Source organism: Thamnophis sirtalis, unplaced genomic scaffold (assembly GCF_051295495.1).
Source record: "Thamnophis sirtalis isolate CommonGarterSnake01/CBP01778 unplaced genomic scaffold, rThaSir2_p1.2 scaffold_10, whole genome shotgun sequence".
Taxonomy (NCBI): Eukaryota; Metazoa; Chordata; class Lepidosauria; order Squamata; family Natricidae; genus Thamnophis; species Thamnophis sirtalis.
Window position 1 is genome coordinate 7,444,801 of NW_028261390.1, and position 20,098 is coordinate 7,464,898.

A 20,098-nucleotide genomic window follows, 5' to 3' on the forward strand; every position below is an offset into this window, starting at 1 on the left:
GGGGGGGAGAGTTTTCACCCTCCCCAGGCGTTGGAGGTTTTTTTCGAACCTCCATGAGTGCGAAATCGGCTTCCCCCAGGCTCTGAAGGCCCTCTGGAGACTGGAAACAGGCCCATTTCGTGATTCAGGAACTTTCAGGAGGCCCATTTTTTTTCCCTCCCCAGGCTCTGGAGGCTTTCCTTGAGCCTCCAGGAGGGTGAAAATGGCCTCCCCCAGGCTCTGGAGGCTGGAAATGGGCCCGTTGCCGAACTTCCAAAACTTCCACAAGGCCCATTTTTTGTCCTCCCAGAGCTACCATGTGGGCCCTGTGTCGAGACTCCTGGGAGGGATGGGCGGGGCCAGCTAGTCATTGCAATTATTGGTTCAATGCAGCAGTGGGTTCCGGCTCCCATCGCAACCAGTACGCTGCGCATAGGGCTGGGCAACTTTGTCGGGCATGTGCGCTGCATGGCATCACCCTGTGATCCCCAGCTGCTTGGCGGAAGTTGCATAGGCGCTGCATGCTGTGCGCAATTCACCCAGTTGCTTCAAAAACAGGTAAGGAACGCCAGCCGGTGGGCCAAATGAGCCACCGTATCGGTATGGCGGCTGCTGGTCCCGGCTACCACCAGTACAGCCGTACTGGGCTTTACCAAGCACAGAACCCACCAGTGGTTCGGTGAACCAGATGTAAAATTAATGTAATGTAAAATTAGCATCCGATTTGCCCGAACCGGTCCGAACCGGCTGAATCCCACCTCTGGTCCCAGGGCTATGTGATTATCTGTGCCAAGTCAACGGGGAAGCCCGTTTCACTTAACGACTGTATTACTAATTTAACTGTCACCTCTCCCATTTGGCACATTGAACAAAAGAAACTCTCAGCTTTTTAGAATAACCAACAGTTTTGCTTTACTGAAAAAATCCAGTGATTCACTCATCAACTATGGCAAGAAAGGTTGTAAAACGGGGCAAAATGTCCCACAAATGTCTCATTTAGCATCAGAAAGTTTGGGCCTCCGTTGTGATCATCAGTCAAGGACTACCTCTACACCACTTGAAGGATGAGAGACAACATCCCGCTGAATGCAAGATGCTGGGGAATAACAATAATTTATTGCTTTTTATGATAAAACACCAAGAAATCTGCCTCTTATCCAGGCAGATGCCTAAGCTGCAAATCAAGCAGACGGGTGCGAAAGAGGTTTGTTGGCCTTGTGGGTGTTTTCTGGATTTGACAGATCTCTCATCCCGAGTGTTGGCACCTCCTGACAACAATATAATGATGTCACCCTCGGCAACAGTCCGGTTTCTTGTCCCGCCCAAACGTTAGAATTATTTTTATATTTTGTTTCATTCGAAAACAGAGTGAGAGGAAACCGCAGAGCAAAACACCAGTCTTATCTTTGTTTAGAAGAATGTCCTGCCTTACCACAGAGCTTTAGAAACCACCTTGGAGAATAAAATGCAGGTAGTTCTCGATTTACAACACTTCATTTAGTGGCTGTTTAAAGTTTCATCAGGACCGGAAAAAGCGACTTACGGACATCTTTCACAGTTACAACTTTTTTAGCGTTTCTATAATCATGTAAATACTTTGGCCAACTAATGAGAAGGGGTTCACCGACAAATGCACGCTGGACAAAAGCACGCCGACGAAACCGCGGGGAAAAACCGCGAGTTCAAAATCACGCCGACGAATGAGCGCAGAAGCGCGCCGACAACAGCGCGCTGAAAGAAGCGCGCTCTAAACCTAACCCTAAAGGTAACTCTAAACCTAACCCTAACCCTAAACCTAAACCTAACCCTGAACCTAACCCTAACCCTAACCCTAACCCTTACCCTTACCCTAACCCTTACCTTAACCGTAATCGCGCCTCTGTCGCCGCTCTGTTGTCGGCGCGCCTTTGTGGGCACGCTGTTGATGTCGCGGTTTTGTCGGCGCGCTGTTGTCGGGCCGCATTTGTCGGATCACGATGAGAAGGAAGGACTCTCTGGAGAAGAGCCTAATGGTGGGAAAGACGGAGGGCAAAGGAAGAAGGGGACGGCAGAGAAGGAGGTGGCTGGATGGAGTCACCCAAGCAGTCGGCGTGAGCTTCAATGGACTCCAGGAGATGGTAGAGGACAGGAAGGCCTGGAGGAACGTTGTCCAGGGGGTCACGTGGCTCGGACATGACTTCGCAACAAACAACAACAACATAATCATGTAATCATAATTCAGATGCTTGGCCATTGGTTCATATTTATGACCATTGCAGTGCCCCCTTTTGTGACCTTCTGACAAGCAAAGTCAAGGGGGAAACCAGATTCAGGTTACTAACTGAACAACTGCATTGATTCACTTAATAACTGTGGCAAGAAAGGCCGTAAAATGGGGCAAAACTCACTTAACCAATGTGTCACCTAACAACAGAAGTTTTGGGCTCCATTACAGTCGCAAGTCGAGGACTGCCTGTATTGTGTAGCAGCAGCTTGGTTTGAGAAAATAGTTTTGGTGGTCTGACCGAGGTTTCCCAAGGTTATGAAGCAGACTCCTTGTCCCGATAAAGCCTCTGTTATTTAGGTTAAAGGGAATTTCTCCCCAGCAAAGTCCCGGCCAACAGTCTTTCATGAGAGTTCACAACTCCAGACCTTTATCGGGCTTGGAGAGCTGCCAGGCCGATATCTTCCAAACGCCACTCTGTAGCATCAATTACTGGGCAAGAAATCAGCAACAGATTTTCACCCAAATGAATTGAACTAATTGTCTCCTGCAAACTCCACTCCCCTTTCGTTCCTCTTTTATTCACTATGGGAGGGGCCATTCACCATCCACCTGTGCCTTTACTCCTGAGTCGGCCCTTGTTCCTTAGCTGTTCCCTTCTCCCGGCAGCTCTGCGCATGCACACATCAGGAACAGGCTCCAGCTGTTCTTCTGCCTCACTCCGACTCCGAAGGCAGCTGATAACTGTCGGATGGCCCTGGCCCCCTCTCTGCCTCCGACACAGAGCCCTCATCCGAGCCTTCCCCAGACTCCAGGACTGGCCCATCTTCCTCCCCAACCTCCTCACTGTCCGAATCTGCCACCAGCTCTGCTGGCTGCTGGCGGGCCACAATACTAGGGGAAAAAAGCTTTCAGAGATGCTGGAGCTACATGGAGCCTGGGAGTTCAGGAGAAGAAACTGCTGAAAAAAAATGCCTTAGGCTGTATCCATTTACACCCCTTTAGGGAACCAAATTGAAACGGCTCCTGTGGCGATCTCACAAAAGTATATTTTCGGTTCCCTGCAGGTTTTGCTTTCAGGATTTTCCTTCTCCCGCTCTAACCACTGGGAGGGGAACCATAAAACAGCGCTTGGATGCTCTTTTTCCCACAGGCTTTAAAAATTTTGACGGCTAGGATCCCTAGAAAATGAGCTGAAATATAAACACTTCCGTTTGAAAGACTCGAAGAGCCACGCAGCCTCTGTGAACATTTGATCTGTTCCTGGAAGTTAGTTAAACATTTTATTTTTTTCCCCTCTCTTCCTTTCCACTCCTTGTTATGCGCTGGGCGTTTGAAACGGCTTCGTTGCTTCGTTCCGAAACGGCTGATGAATTTTGTCAGCAGAAAACCCTGGGGTGTGTGTGTGTGCGTGCGCGTGTTGTGAGCTGAATGGGGAACGCGGTCTCTATCACTTGACAATTTATGCTGATAGGAAATGGTATTCTTTCCTCATTCCTATTTGCATTGCGTTTGTTCTACAACCGTAAATTCAGTAGAACTGGGCTTTTCAAATTGAAATAAACTATTCTGTCAGAGAGATGATTCAGGGGGTGGTGGAGTTTAAAGGGGGGGAAAAAGAGAAAAGCCTCTAACTTATTCTTTTCCGGCGCTGTAAAATTTCAGCAGGAGAGCAGGAACCAGCTTACTCATATTTTTTTTTACGAATCAGGAGAGAATTGCTGCGGCATCTCTGCGGCCAGTCGTGAGAGCAAATGACCCCTGGAATGGTGTAGGGCAGTGATGGTGAACCTTTTTTTGTCTCGGGTGCCAAACGCACGCGCATGCACGTGTGCTCACTCCCATAATTGACTTTCTTGGAGCCTGGGGAAGACAAAAATGGCCTCCCCCCCCGGAGGTCCTCCAGAGGCCGGAAATAGCCCGTTTATTGATCTCCAGGCTCCGGGGGAGGGAGGGGGCAAAAAATGGCCAACGCGCAAACCGGAAGTCCGTGCCTGAACTTCTGGTTTGCCTGTTGGGCAGTTTTTCAGCCAACCTGAAGCCTCCGGAGGGCGAAAAACGGCCGAAAATCAAGGCCGAAAATCAAGGCCGAAAATCAAGGCCGAAAATCAAGGCCGAAAATCAAGGCCGAAAATCAAGGCCGAAAATCAAGGCCGAAAATCAAGGCCGAAAATCAAGGCCGAAAATCAAGGCCGAAAATCAAGGCCGAAAATCAAGGCTGAAAATCAAGGCCGAAAATCAAGGCTGAAAATCAGCTGGTCAGCATGCGCACTGGAGCTGACAGGCCATTGCCTCGTGTGCCCTCAGAAATGCCTCCACATGCCACAGGTTCGCCATCACGGGTGTAGTGGCTGTGACTTTGAAATGGGGCCATATGTAACAAATAACAAAGTTGGAAGTGGCCTTGGAGGTTTATCAGAGCCTGAATCTGTGGATGAGGACGAGCCGGAGCCGACAGAGATCAAGGGGGGCTGCTTTGTTGGCTTCGGAGGAATGTGAGGAGGAGTAGGCTGAGGTAGCCCGGAGCCCTTCAGGATTAGGACGGCTTTTTAGCATGGAGGAACGGGGGCAGCAATGGAAATGAGGCACGACACAGCTCAGGCAATGAGCAAGGGCCTCCCCCTCCTGATCCCCGAGTACGGAGAGTGGAGAGAAGGCAGGAACAGCGCAGACCGACCCAATGACTTGGGAGAAGAGTGCCCCATCTCTCCTCACAAGGCTCACCTGTGGACTGAGACTCAAGGAGATGCTGTGGGGAGCGTCGTTTGTTGGGAACAAATGCTGAATTTGTAGAGTTTTGTGTGCCGCTGAAGACATTTGGAGTTTGCAGGACTGCTTGCTTCTTCCTTGCTTCGCGGACTTATTGATTCTTCCTTGCTTCGTTGGACTAATTTCCCTGTTCCTTTGTTTTGCTGGGCTGCGCACAGCCAGAAGCTGCGTTGTGTGCGCGTGTTTGCGCTTTGCTCTTGGACTTTCCAAGAACTTGGGAGTGTTTGGGGAATTTTGGAGCATTAAAGGGCATTAAAGGGGAGTTTGAACTCTTAGCTGGCTGTGTGGCCTTGTTCCCAGGGCGTCACAGAGACCTTCTAATCGAACCCCTTGCTCAAGCAGGAGGACCTGTATAATTTCAAACAAGTAGCTGTCCAATCTTTTCTTAAGAAGCCTCTCATATTGAGCATCGACAATATGAGTCAATTGCCAAACATCCACGTGACCACGTGAATGCTTCCATGGCCGTTAAGTGTGAAAAACACGTCATGAGTCACTTTTATCAATGCTGTTGTAACTTCAGATGATCCCTGAAGAAATGGTTGTAAGTTGAGGACTACCAGCATAAATAGCAATAGCAATAGCAGTTAGACTTATATACCGCTTCATAGGGCTTTCAGCCCTCTCTAAGCGGTTTACAGAGTCAGCATATTGCCCCCACAGTCTGGGTCCTCATTTCACCCACCTCGGAAGGATGGAAGGCTGAGTCAACCTTGAGCCGGTGAGATTTGAACCGCCGAACTGCAGATAGCAGTCAGCTGAAGTGGCCTGCAATACTGCACTCTAACCACTGCGCCACCTCGCCACTAAACATCAGATCTGAAAACTTGTTCATGTAAGTTCTTATTCTAAATCCATTTAGTTTTTTTGTAGCCCTGAGGGTTTTAAAAAAAATATAATACTATGGTTTCTGGAGAGAAGTCAAGGCACAGAATTGAATAACTTTCAGCATCTGTGATTCATGCATTGGCAAGCACTACCTCCTTGTTTTTCAAATAAAGTTGTACAGTACGGTGGGCATTCGTTCCCCATCTCTCCTCTCCCTCACCCCAATTTCCAAAACTGGCAAAGAAATGCAGTGTTGAGCAGCACAATCCAGGGATAAGTGTTTGTGTGACTATGTGAAAAGAGAGAAGGGACACCAGGGAAATGACCCGAGTGATTTGCTTTAAGCAGAAGGGGCTGACAATGTAATCCTTCTATCAAATATTAATCGGGAACATTTGTGGAAAGTTCTCCTTGGTTTTTGCAAAGCAGATGCCCGGAGATATTTTTCATTTAACCAAACTGGCTTCCTTTATTTCCCCATTGGTTTGGACTACATTTTCGGCCACTGTTTTAAGAGCTGAGCTGCAGTTGACTTAAGAACAACAGCCCTTATGAAAAGTTTCCCAATTTACCGTTCGTAGTCATCCAGCCCTGACTAGGCAATGAAATACTCCTTGTTGTATATTGGCCGCCATTTTCTGAAGGAGACGCTCCAGAGATATTCTGGATATGCCATATTTTTTCGGACTATAAGACGCACCAAGATTTTGAAGAGGTAAATTAAAAAAAAAAACCACGTTTTTGCCCTCACTGACTCTCGCGAGCACTCTGCAGGTCTCCCAAACCCACTGCATGCCCCATTTTTGTGAAAAATGGGATATGCAAAGAGTTTGGGAAGCCTCCAAAATGCTCCTGGGGGCCGGTGAGGGCAAAAATACGACACGTTGGGAGGCAAAAAATGGGCCCGTTTTTTGTAAAAAATAGGGTCATTTTTTTCAAAAACGGGGCGTGCAGAGGATGTGGGAGACCTATAGAGTTCTCCTGGGGCTGGGGAGGGCAAAAAACTAGCAAACAGTAGCCCATTTTTTGTGTGAAAATGGGCCTGTTTTTTGCACACACAAAAAAACCGGGGCATGCAGAGGGTTTGGAAGGCCTATAGAGTGCTCCTGGGGGTTTGGGAGGGCAAAAAACCAGCCTCATTTTTGTGAAAAATGGGCCCACTTTTCATTTGTTTTTTCCCCTTCCCAGTCCCCAGGAGCACCCTGCAGGGCTCCCAAACTCTCTGCATGCCCCATTTTTTTGTGAAAAAGGGGCATGCAAAGAGTTTGAGAGGCCTGCGAAGTGATCCTGGGGGCCAGGGAGGGCAAAAATATGATGTGCAGGGTTGGGAGGCAAAAAAACGGGCTCGTTTTTCACGAAAACAGGCTCGTTTTTTGCAAAATGGGCTCGTTTTTTGCAAAATGGGCTCGTTTTTTGCAAAAACGAGGCATGCAGAGTATGTGGGAGGCCAATAGAGTGCTCATGGGAGTTTGGCAGAGCAAAAACAGCCCCATTTTTGTGAAAAATGGGTTCCCTTTCCCTCGTTTTTTACCCTCCCCAACCCTCAAGAGCACTTTGCAGGCCTCCCAAGCCATTTCCGTGCCCATTTTTTGCGAAAAACAGAATGCACAGTGGCGGGGTTTTGGGAGGCCAAAATGCTGCATTCAGTGTATAAGACGCACCCATATTTTCACCCTCTTTTGGGGGGGCGGGGGGGAAGGTGCATCTTATACTCTGAAAAATACGGTAACTTCTTTTAAAAACTTTTTCTAATGTTTATTATTCACTGCCCATAATGTTTCCATAAAGAGTTCTTTTTTTAAATTTCACTAAATCCCCAACAAGACTCATATGTGTAAAAAATGAAAAAAAAGAAATTCCTATTTGATAGCGTTTATGCTTCAACGGTTAAATACATTTTCTTCAAAAGTTTCTCCTGCTGAATCTTACTTTCCTTCCTAGTTGTTGAGATTTGACACCCAAACAAACCTCTCCCCTCCCCTCTTCATCAAAGGCAATTGCGGATATGCAGAAATGTGATTTTCATACAAATCTGTCAGGTTTGTTCATTTCAAGTCAGTGATGATTTATTCCCATCGCCGTGTGCTGACTCAATTGCTTTCTTGGGGCTACCTTGTGAAAACGGGAAGGGATGCAAATTGAAATAAGGCATTACGCATTACTTGTCCTCACCTTTCCCTCTTTTTCTATCATTGTTCAGAAATTGGTTTCTCACTTTTTTTTTCTCCTTCCCCCATTTCATCCATTTGGGTTGCTTACTGTAAAGAGCATAGTCGTTATGCCGTCTCCATTTGTTTTACAGCATAGCAAATTGCAGAAATAATAAACCAATCGAAGATGTTGACCTGTCTTATGTACGTATGTCAAAAATACGGAGGAGTTTAAACATTTTTCTTATTTAAATAAAGAACAAATGCTTATTCTACATGTTGAATATAAACTATGTTGGAATTATCATCATCTCCTTTTAATTACCCCGTAATCCCTTGCATCAGTGTGAATAACACTTATAGTTGAACATATGATGTATAATGATAACAGTACCTATTTATACTCGATGGATAATTTTTGATTCTCTATATAATTGAAAGTAGTGATGCATAAATATAAAACATTGGAGAATTCTTTCATATTGCAAAAATAATATAATGAGATAGGTGATTCTATAAAGACATATTATTATTAAATAGACAAATAAAGATGAAATGGAATATTGGTATATATGTCAATCTAGTTTCTAGAATATTTGCTTAAAATGAAAGAATGTCAATTATAACTGAACAATATGATGTACAATGTCAATAATGTATCTATTATTTATTTATTTATTTATTTGGAGTTTTTATATGCCACCCAATTCCAAAGGACTCCGGGCGGCTTACAAGAAATATTAAAAAACACATAACGACAAAACAATTTTAGACACCCCTCATAAATTCATTCTAGTCGGGGCCGGACCTCAACAGTGAGGTCAACAGCCCCAGGCCTGCCGGAACAGCCAAGTTTTTACAGCTTTCCTGAAGGCCATGAGAGGGGGTATGGTCCGGATTTCCGGGGGGAGCTGGTTCCAAAGAGTCGGAGCAGCCACAGAGAAGGCTCTCCTCCGAGGGCCCGCCAGCCGACATTGTTTGGCCGACGGCATCTGAAGGAGGCCCAATCTATGGGATCTTACTGGCCGCTGGGAGGTATGTGTCAGCAGGCGGTCTCGAAAGTATCCTGGCCCTAAGCCATGTAGGGCTTTAAAGGTAATAACCAACACCTTGAATTGAGTCCGGAGACCAATAGGTAACCAGTGCAGCTCACGGAGGATAGGTGTAACGTGGGTGTACCTCGGCACACCCAATATCGCCTTCACGGCCACATTCTGAACTAACTGCAGTCTCCGAACGCTTTTCAAGGGTAGCCCCATGTAGAGCGCGTTACAATAATCCAGCCTCGAGGTGACAAGGAGCCGAGGTGGCGCAGTGGTTAGAGTGCAGTACTGCAGGCCACTTCAGCTGACTGTTATCTGCAGTTCAGCGGTTCAAATCTCACCGGCTCAAGGTTGACTCAGCCTTCCATCCTTCCGAGGTGTGTGAAATGAGGACCCAGACTGTGGGGGCAAATTGCTGACTCAATTTGCTAAAAATCTGTAAACCGCTTAGAGAGGGCTGCAAGCCCTATGAAGCGGTATATAAGTATAATAAATAAAATCTATGTATGCTTGATGGATAATCAGTGAGCCTATACACAATTGAAAGTGATGATGTACAAATGCTTATAAACGACATGCTATATGTAATTGATGAGGGTTTTATGTTACATGTACTGTTTCTCTTTGTTTAAAAATAGAAAACATTTTTTTTAAAAAGGAAAGAAAATAACCTGTCGTCTTCCTACAGGGCCAAGTAGCAGACACTTCCTAGTTTATGAATTATTCAACTTTTAAAGCCTCTAATCCAGGGCAGCCCGGATGTGACAGGTTCATTTGGCCTTCTGCCAGGTCCCTATTCCATGAAGTCGGGGCGGGGGGGGGGCAAGTCAAAAGCCTCCCCCCGCTGAAATATAATTATGTTTAAATTTAATCAATTAATCATAATGTGATTAACCTGCTCCCTCCAAGCCTTGCCTTTAATAAATTTCTCAGCCTAGCGTATTTGTAATTTAAATCTGATGAAAAAAGGTTGGGGAAGGCTTCGGAGAGGTGCAAAGGTGTTGATTAGGAGTCTTTTGAGCTGGAAGATTGATGGCCCCTTTTTTTTTTGCTGGTTAAAATAGAAAGAGATTAAAAAGAATTGACTAAGAGCGGGCTGATTTCTTTGGATACAGCTGCCTTTTGACTCTCTCTTGCCTGCTCAAATCCGAAACATCTGGGATAAAAATGCATAATGAAGTCATGTCCTCTTCATGCCATCGTGTCAATTATCTGTTGCTCAGTTGAAATCAGTTCTGATGTAAGTACAACTTAGAATTCTTTATTAGCCAAGTGTGATTGGACTTGAAAGGAATTTGTCTTCGGTGCATAAGCTCTCAGTGTACATAAAAGATAAATCGTGATCCTAGTCATCATGTTTATGTTTATGTTTATGTTTATTTCATTTGTATGCTGCCCTTTCCCCCCGAAGGGGGACTCAGGGCGGCTCACAACTGGAACAAGGGAAGGGGATACAGACAGTTTGACAACAACACAAAACAATACATAATTTAAAGAGCGCAACAATCATACCATTCGAGATAGGGGCAACGGTTCTTTAGCCCCAGGCCTGTCGGAACAGCCAGGTTTTAAGGGCTTTGCGGAAGGCCTGGAGGGTGGTGAGGGTGCGAATCTCCACGGGGAGTTCGTTCCAGAGGGTCGGAGCAGCCACAGAGAAGGCCCTCCTCCGGGTAGTCGCCAGTCGACACTGGCCGGCGGATGGAATTCGGAGGAGGCCTAGTCTGTGGGATCTAATCGGTCTGGTGGAGGTAATTGGCAGCAGGCGGTCTCTCAAGTACCCATCATAAATACATTCATCATGAATCATAAGATACAACACTTATTGACCTGCTGTATCGGTCTATAGTGGAACTATGAGAGGCTGTCAGTCAATAGGAGCTGTCCATTGTCCTGATTATTATGATTTTAGCTTCAGCAACCTGATTTAATTGGACTCTGCTGAAATCAGTTTTTCCAGAATGGGAGGAGGGAATGGTCACACGTGGGTTTTATCACAGCCTGATTGGTCCAAGGCTGAGAGGAAATCTATAAATACCGGTGCCTGTCCATTGCTAGCCCAGATTCTCTCTCAGCCTGGTCCAAGCTGTAGAGTAGTTGGATAGGTTCTGTTTGTTTTCTCCTTTTGGGTGAGTTCTATTCAATCTGATTCCTATTTGGCTAATTGGGCACTTTAAATTTAAATTCTAAATTGATCTGCTGCGGCCCCAAGGGACAGATCTCTGCCTCGGGCGGCTGGGGGAGAGCCCAGTGGGGCACTAGTCTCCCCCCCCGCAGGCCAGGAACCTTTGCCCGTCCCCGGGTGCGGGGGTGCGGTTCCATTCAAACTGCTTCGTTCAAACTACTTGAAGGGGCTGTTTTTTTGCAGCATTCAAACTGCTTCGTTCAAACTACTTGAAGAGGCTGTTTTTTTGCAGCATTCAAACTGCTTCGTTCAAACTACTTGAAGAGGCTGTGTTTTTGCAGCAGGAAAGTGAAAGAGAAACTTAAGCCTCGAGGCTCCAGCGTGCAGATCGCTCCGGAGGGGGCCCCTCGCTGCAGGCTTCCTTTGTTTGTGTTGCCGGGGAGACAGAGCAGGGGGGGGAGAGCGGCTCTCCCTGCTCAATTTAAAGTGAAGCCGGCTAGAAAAGGCCTGGCTGGGCTGCTGGTGATTATTTCCAGCCCTTTTCTCCCGCGCACGGAGTTCCGGTGGCCATTTTGGAGGCTGCCACGTGCTTGAGGCCTTGCCTTTATTGACGGGCCTAGTGCGGCCTAGTGAGAGGCCTTGAGCCTAGGTCTCCCCACAGGCTTCAGGCCCTGGTCTCAGGTGGGACTTTGGAGGCCGATTCCTGCTCCTTTCGTCAGACACGTGAGTGGGGCATGGACGAGGGAGCGGAGATTCCCCAGGGGCAAGGGGCAGGCCCTACTGGGAGTGAGGAGGCCTTGGATCAGGAGGTGGGGAGGGGGGCTCCCTCTCGAAGATCCCTTTCTTCAAGGCGCCCCTCCAGTTCTGTCTCTAGGGATGAGGCAGCTCGCCATAGGGCGCTGGAAAGGACCTTTGCCAGGGCAGAAAGGCAGGCCCAGTCCTCCAAGCCTTTATCTAGGGACAGATCCAGGTCCCCTGTTAGGCCCATTTCAGAAAGGTCTCTACTTAGAGGTTTTAGCCCGGCTTCTTCATGCAGCTCCCCTGGTAGGTCGCAGGCCTTCTCCAGGAGGGGGCGTTCTCCATCCCCCATAGATGATCCTCTGGAGGGCACGTCCAGAGGCCCCTGTTCCCCCCAAAGGTTGGCCCCTCAGGGTCCTGCTTCTACTTTTGGGGATGTGGAGGATCTGGATAATCTCCCTGAAGGGATTAAGAGGCTTATTTCGGCAGCCATCACTCGGGGCATTGCCCAGCGGGACAAAGGCTCCCTTTACTCTAGGCATGGGGGGCTGAACAGGGCTCAGTTTCGGGCTTCCTCCCCTTCCATGATCAGTGAGGCTTCCTTCCTGGGTGGGGGGGAGTTACCCCAGGAGATGGGATTCTCAGATGATGAGAATACCACTGTTTCGGAGGAGCCTTCTTCTAAGGTCCTATTTATGCCCGCCTTGTTTAAAGTTCTCTTGGATAAGGCGAGGCACACCACCAAGGTTGGAACTGGGGATCCCTCTGTGCCCCCCCCAAGGGATCCCGACATGGTCATGTTCTCTGCCACGGCCACCAACAAGGAAGAGATCCCTGCCCCTCCCTTGTTCCTAGAGGTTCTGACCGACCAGTGGGCTAAACCTTCCACTTTCTCTTCTCCAGGTAGTACCGACCGTCGGCATTATAACATGGAGCAAACCTTTGCTCAGGCCATTCAGCTCCCGACGGTTGACACCCCTGTGGCCGCATTGGTGTCCTCCTCCCCGGTGGTGTCGGGCGATGCGGCAGATAAGATGAAGCCGGAGGATAAGCGCGCAGAGCTTACGTTGCGGAAGAACTTCAACGCCACAGCGTGGGCCATTAAGGCGGCGGCCTCGGCTTCCTACTTTAATCGTGCCACGGTCATGTGGCTCAAGAAGCTGCAGGCACGCATTCCCATACAGGAGGACCGGATCCATCAGGATCTGGTCAAGATTCTGGCGGCGTGTCAGTTTTCAGCTGACGCGACCTTGGACACGGTCAAGTTTGCTTCTAGCGCCCTGGCCACCTCGGTCACCTCCCGTAGGCTCCTGTGGTTGCGCCATTGGCAAATGGACAACAAAGCGAAATGGGATTTGGCGGCTGCCCCCTTCAAGGGGTCCGATCTCTTCGGGGAGGCTCTTACTCGCATCCTCGTGGAGGATAAGGACAAGAAGAAGGTCCTACCCTCCACGGCTAAGAAGGCCGAGAACAAGTCTCGTCCCTTCCGTAGGCAACGATGTAGGGCCCCTAACTTCGGCTATAACCAGCGCTTCTCTTCTTTCTCTTCTGACAGGCATTTCTTGGGGCAGCCCTTCCAGGACAGGAGCCGTTTCCAGGGCCAGGCTCGGCGGCCCTTTCGGGGGGGAGGCGGCCGTCCCTTCCGCAGGGGGAAGTGACTCGAACCCGAGTCATCCCATCGGCGGCCGCCTCGCTCTTTATGCGGACCGGTGGGACGACATCACGTCGGACGCCTGGGTTCGAGCCACGGTTCGTTACGGGCTCAGGTTAGAATTTCTCTCCACTCCTCCAAATCTCTTTCGGTCGTTCCCTCCATCTCGGAGTCGAGAGCGCCGCCGCCTGATGAGTCAGGCGATCGCCCACCTCCTCGAAATCCATGCGGTGGAGGCGGTTCCCGCAGGGGAACGGGGCCGGGGCCACTACTCAAATCTCTTCGTGGTCCCGAAGAGCACGGGGGGTTGGAGAGCAATTCTAGACCTCAAGCGCCTGAACAGGTTTCTGGTCTACAGGCGGTTCAAAATGTCATCGCTCAAGTCCATCCTTCAGGGCATCAGGAAAGGCGATTTCCTGGCCTCCGTGGATCTCACGGAGGCCTATCTTCATATTCCCATCCTGCCCGTTCATCGCCGGTTCTTGAGGTTCTCCCACGGGCCCCACCATTACCAGTACAGGGCTCTTCCCTTCGGCCTGGCCTCGGCCCCGAGGACCTTCACAAAGGTCCTGGCGGCTCTGGCGGCCCATCTGAGATCGGTCCCGGTCCGCCTCCAATGTTATTTAGACGATGTCTTGCTTCAGGCGGGCTCCCTGTCTCAGGCCGTTTCAGATCTTCAGATTGCCATTCGAAGCCTCCAGGCCCTGGGGTTCTCGGTAAACTTCGAAAAGAGCCATCTCACTCCCTCCACTCGCATTCTGCATCTGGGGACAGTCATAGATTCCAAGTTGGGGGAGGTGCGTCTGTCTCAGGAGAGGCAGGTCAGCCTCCGTCGGCTGGCAGAGAGCGTTCGCACAAAGCGCTCCGTTTCCATCCTCTCTCTGTCGCAGTTATTGGGCAAGATGGTCTCTTGCATAGGGATTGTCCCGTGGGCCAGACTCCATCTTCGGCCCCTTCAATGGGAGCTTATCCCCTATCAGAGGGGACGAATGAGCAATTCCCTTCGGACTCTCCGCATCTCGACGGGAGTCCGTGCATCCCTGGTGTGGTGGCTCTCCCCGGCCATCCAGCGGGGGTGTCTGTTCTGGGAGCCGAACAGGGTGACCGTCACCACGGACGCGAGTCTGTTCGGGTGGGGGGCCCTGGTGGGCTCTCGGATGGCTCAGGGCAGATGGACGGCCTCGGACCTCCGTCACAACATCAATTGGCTGGAACTGAAGGCCGCGTGTCTGGCTCTGAGTCACTTTCGCTCCTCGGTGGAAGGGAGCCACGTTCTCCTCCTGACGGACAATGTGGCCACCAAGGCGCACATCAATCGTCAGGGCGGGACCCACTCGAGAGCCCTCTGGCTGGAGGCTCTGCGATTGGGGTCGTGGGCGGAGAAACACTTACAGTCCCTGGTGGCGGAGCACATCTCGGGACTCTCCAACGTCCAGGCGGACTGGCTCAGTCGAGCAACTCTGGACAACGGCGAGTGGCAACTCCACCCGTCGCTGTTCCGGGAGATCTGTCGTCGGTTCGGGTCCCCCCGGGTGGACCTGTTTGCGTCTCCCGAGAACACACAACTCCCGCGTTTCTTCACCTGTTTCCAATCCAGCTCGGCAGAGGGCACGGATGCCCTCAGGAGCCGGTGGCCCCCGGGCCTTCTCTATGCCTTTCCCCCCATTCCACTCATCCCGGGGACCGTCAGGAAGGTGGTGACGGAAAGGGCCCTGGTCATTCTGGTGGCCCCGTTTTGGCCCAGGAGACCCTGGTTTGCGGACCTGGTTCAGCTGTCAGTGACTTCCCCGTGGAGGATTCCGCAGGGGGAGGTGGTCTTACGGTAGGGGGCCCTGATTCACCCAGAGCCTCAGTGGCTTCAGCTGACCGTTTGGCTCTTGAACGGCGGCTTCTAAGGGGGGCTCATCTGTCTTCCGGGGTCATTCGCACCATCGAGGCGGCCCGTCGTCCCTCAACGACCCGCATTTATAACTCCACCTGGGCAGCGTTCGTCCGCTGGTGCTCCCCCAAGGGCATCTCTCCCGTCAGAGCCACCATCCCCAACGTCTTGGATTTCCTTCAGAAGGGCCTGGAGGACGGGCTCTCGCAAAACACCTTGCGTCGCCAAGTGGCGGCTCTGTCCTCGGTCTTGGGGGGGGCGGGATCTTCTTCTCTTTCCCAGTCTCCTCTGGTCAAGCTGTTCCTCAAGGGGGCGGCAAATCTCAGGCCTCCCCCCGTTCATAGATTCCCCACGTGGGATCTTCCGCTTGTCCTCAAGGCATTAACAGGAGCCCCGTTTGAACCTCTCCGCTCGGTGCACTTGCGCTTCTTATCACTGAAGGTGGTCTTCCTGGTGGCCATCACTTCCGCCCGGCGTATATCCGAGCTGGGCGCCCTGTCTTGTAAGGACGACCTCTGTCATTTTCACCAGGACAGAGTGGTCCTTCGCCTTGACCCGGCATTCGTCCCCAAGGTGAATACCCCCTTTCACAGGGCTCAGGAGATCGTCCTGCCTGACTTCTGCCCGAGTCCGTCCACTGACAGGGAGCGTCTTTGGCATCGTCTGGATGTCCGCCGTGCCTTGCGGATCTACCTCCGGCGGACCAAGGATTTCCGCAAGTCGGAGGCCTTGTTTGTCTCCTTCCTACCTGGAGCTCTGGGTTCGAGGGTGTCCTCGGCTACCATCGGCCGTTGGCTGCGTCAGGCCATCTCGGAGGCCTACGTGGCCTCAGGGCGGCCGGTTCCGTCAGGCGTCACGGCGCACTCTACAAGGAGCGCGGCAACCTCGGCAGCGTGGGCCACGAGGGCCCCGTTTGAAGACATCTGCCGGGCGGCTACCTGGGCCTCTCCAACCTCGTTCATCCGGCATTATCGTCTGGATGCTTTCGCGTCAGCGGACGCGTCTTTCGGTCGCAGGGTCCTACAGGGGGTGGCAGCTGAGGCTCCCCTTGGTTCCTAGAGTTCCTGTTCTCCCTCCCTGGGACTTTAGCTTGGGTATGTCCCACGTGTGACCATTCCCTCCTCCCATTCTGGAAAAAGGACGTTGGTCTTACCTGAACGTCTATTTTCTGATGGGAGGAGGGAATGGTCACAACCCGCCCTGAGTTCTGTCTGTTGGGGCCAAGGGGAGGGCCCGGGGGGTGTTTCCCGGGGTTTGTTGTGTTGTTTCTTGTTTTTCAGTTGTACCGTTCATGTTCGAGAATCTGGGCTAGCAATGGACAGGCACCGGTATTTATAGATTTCCTCTCAGCCTTGGACCAATCAGGCTGTGATAAAACCCACGTGTGACCATTCCCTCCTCCCATCAGAAAATAGACGTTCAGGTAAGACCAACGTCCTTTCTCCGAAGGTTACCAAACTTCTGGCAATTTAAATAGATAATTTGGGCTTTAAGCTTATCTACAGGGAGCCGAGGTGGCGCAGTGGTTAAATGCAGCACTGCAGGCTACTTCAGCTGACTGCAGTTCTGCAGTTTGGCTGTTCAAATCTCACCGGCTCAGGGTTGACTCAGCCTTCCATCCTTCCGAGGTGGGTAAAATGAGGACCCGGATTGTTGTTGGGGGCAATATGCTGACTCTGTAAACCGCTTAGAGAGGGCTGAAAGCCCTATGAAGCGGTATATAAGTCTAACTGCTATTGCTATTGCTATTAATTGGTTCGTGACTCTCCGAGACTCCTTGCCAAGTTTTGCAGAGATCAGCCTGGCAGTTCTCCAAGCCAGATAAGGTCTGTGACTATAAATCCTCCCTTGAAAAACTTTGCTGGGTGTGAATGAGCAGAATTCACAGTCAATTAATACAAGGGTTTTTGTCGGGACACAGAGATGTAAATATGGAGTCAGTTGCGTCTTATTTCTTGCTTTTTCTCGGTTCTCCTCTGTGCTCTGTGTAGACAACCTGCTCTCAACTGCTGTCTCCAGTCTATGGAGATTCTCAATCATCCAGGTCAGGGTTGTCCCAAAGGTGCTTTCTTTTCAAGAGGCAACTGGAATTTCTTGTTTTTCTTTGAAGGTGTTTTCCTTCTCATCCAAGAAGCTTCTTCAGCTCTGACTGGATTGGTGGAAAATTATGGAAGGATTTATTCAAAGAATGCAAATGACCAGCTGTCTGCAAGGAGTATAAATCCTTCCATTCCCCACCATCCAGGGAGGAGATTTGGAGCAATAAAAGGGTGTGTGTGTGTTGAACTGCCAGCTGTTTGTGTTATCTCTGTGCTGTGCCCTGGGCCACCACAGAAAGTTCCTAAAAATGGGGCAAAACTTACTTAACAACTGTCTTGCTTAGCCACAAAAAAAAAAATTCATCTCCATTAAAGTCATAAGCCCAGTACTACCTCTGTTGCATGTAAAATGGTATATATGATGAGCCGATTGACAGATGATGGAAGCAGTTGCTTCCTCCCATAATTGGGGCTTACCAGGGGTTGTAAAAATCTAATAGATACCTTTCACCCTGGCTTCGCTGATAACGGATAAGAGCCTGTGGCCTAATGGCTAAGAAGTCTGCCTAGTATGTAATATAGCCCAGGTTCAAATCCCAGTAAGGGTATGGCTAGCTGATGAGAGCTAAATAGCTTGAAATAGATCTATACTAGTCTCCCTTTATTTATTTATCAGCATATATATATATATATATATATATATATATATATATATATATGTGTGTGTGTGTGTGTGTGTGTGTGTGTGTGTGTGTGTGTGTGTGTGTGTGTGTGTGTGTTTGTGTGTGTGTGTGTGTTTTTATTTTTTATTTGTTCTGATAAATAAATAAAGGGAGACTAGTATAGATCTATTTCAAGCTATTTAGCTCTCATCAGCTAGCCACACCCTTACTGGGATTTGAACCTGGGCTATATTACATATATATATATCTGATGTTACACTTGCAGGAGGAATAATAATGCTTTGTTAAGCATCTTGTTTCTGCATTGCTGCCTTCTCCTGATCCGGACCAGCCTTGAGAGTCTGTGACTCAAATTAAACTGATCGATCAGCGTTAATCTCTTTTTAATTACGGCCCACGGAGATTGCAAAGGAGATCAAGAGTATTTGCCAGCCGTGGCCATCCCTGTAAAGTTTCATAAAACAATACTGCCCGAACTTCTAACCCCTGGAATGAAACAGGAGAGGCTATTTATTCTCTCAACCGCAGCCTTGGCAAATAAGCAGAAGAAACAAAGACAAGATGGCCGTCTTTCTCTGCCCCCCCCCCCCCCCCACACCAGGCCTTGAGAAGTTGGCTGGGGAATATTAGGAGTTGATATCTAAACATTTTTGGCTGAGGTCAAGAAAGACTGCTCTATCGCCTTCTGTAGAGTTGGCACCATATTTCCTGACCCAGCCTTAGCAGAAACAAGAAACAGACTTATTGTCTCCCCCCCAAAAAACCCCTCTTTATTTATCTCCTGTGAATTAATGGCATTAACACACTGAAAAGTCCAGGCAATAGTCCTTCAAAGGGTTAATTGAAGTAACAGACCTTATCAGTTCCTTGCGAAGGGAGCTCTCCCAGCCACAAAGCTGCAAATTAAGTTCCGGCAAGCAGTATTGTGGCACAAAACACAGTGAGAAAGATCTTCAGAAATACGAACTGTTGTCTCCTACAACCACAACTCCCCTTTCCAGCCACGGAGGGGCCAATCAGTGTCTACGTGTTCCTTGCTTCCCGAGTCGACTCCTTGTCCTCCGTTGTTCACCTCTCCTAACTGCTCTGCGCATACATACTTCTGGAACAGACCCCAGAGGTTCTTCCTCCCCACTCATCTCAGCCTCCAAAGGCAGCTGTCTCTTTGGTGGCTGGGAAATGTCAGACGGCCCTGACTCTATCTCTGCATCTCACGCAGAGCATCTATCCGAGCCTTCCCCTGACTCCAGAACTGGCTCAAATTCCTCTGCAACCTCCTCATGGTCCGAGTCTGCCACCAGCTCCACTGGCAGCTGGCAGGCCACAACACCATAGATGATAAGGTCTGTCTGACACCCTTCTTGATTTATGTGGAAGTAGGAACCTCTCTCAATAAGATAACAAAACAGTAGATTAATTTGGAGAAGGCAACAACATGGTCACCTGTTCTGACCCCCTCCTCCGTCCAGTATCAAAAGCCGAGACAAGCTTAATTAGAATGTCCTTTAATAACAAGACCAGAATCTCGGTGGCTGAAAGCCAAGCAAACAAACAGATAAGGACCTTGGCAGCAAGTCCGACAAACCTTGGCAGCAATTCAGACAAACCTTGGCAGCAATCCAGCCTGCCAAGTTAGTTATGTTCTCTTTAGTCAATGCGTTGACTTCTGCAAGAGGGGCGTGTCACAAGCAGTCTTTTTTATAGTTTGGAGAGGAGCCTAATGACCACCAGCTGAGCGCAATTACCTCCTGTAATTGCGTAATTGTTCTTGACGCCGAGTAGCTCTTCGATGGCGTGCATCCAGGAACAACTCACTGCTGGTTTCTGGATCACTCTCTCTTGTCTCCTCTCCACTGGTCCAAGGCTCAGGTGCCACCTGGTGGCCAACCAGCCTCTCTGCACCCTGCTCGGAGTCAGAACTCTGTCCAGGGTCCTCCACATCCTCCAGAGCCAACTCATAGGGCCCCTCGCTGTCGGAGTCTGGTGGCAGCTCCAATGGCACCTGCTGGGCCAC

At 49.7% G+C, this 20,098-nt stretch overlaps 1 protein-coding gene across 1 annotated transcript in view; it reads left to right on the forward strand.

The window, feature by feature from the left end:
• The first annotated feature begins 581 nt into the window (after positions 1-581).
• Positions 582-20,098, forward strand: part of FRAS1 (Fraser extracellular matrix complex subunit 1) — a 279,515-nt gene continuing 259,998 nt past the window's right edge. Inside the window, exon 1 of the mRNA XM_087723886.1 lies at positions 582-658. Coding sequence (XP_087580012.1) covers positions 582-658 — 77 coding nt within the window. The remainder of the gene's footprint in view (positions 659-20,098) is intronic.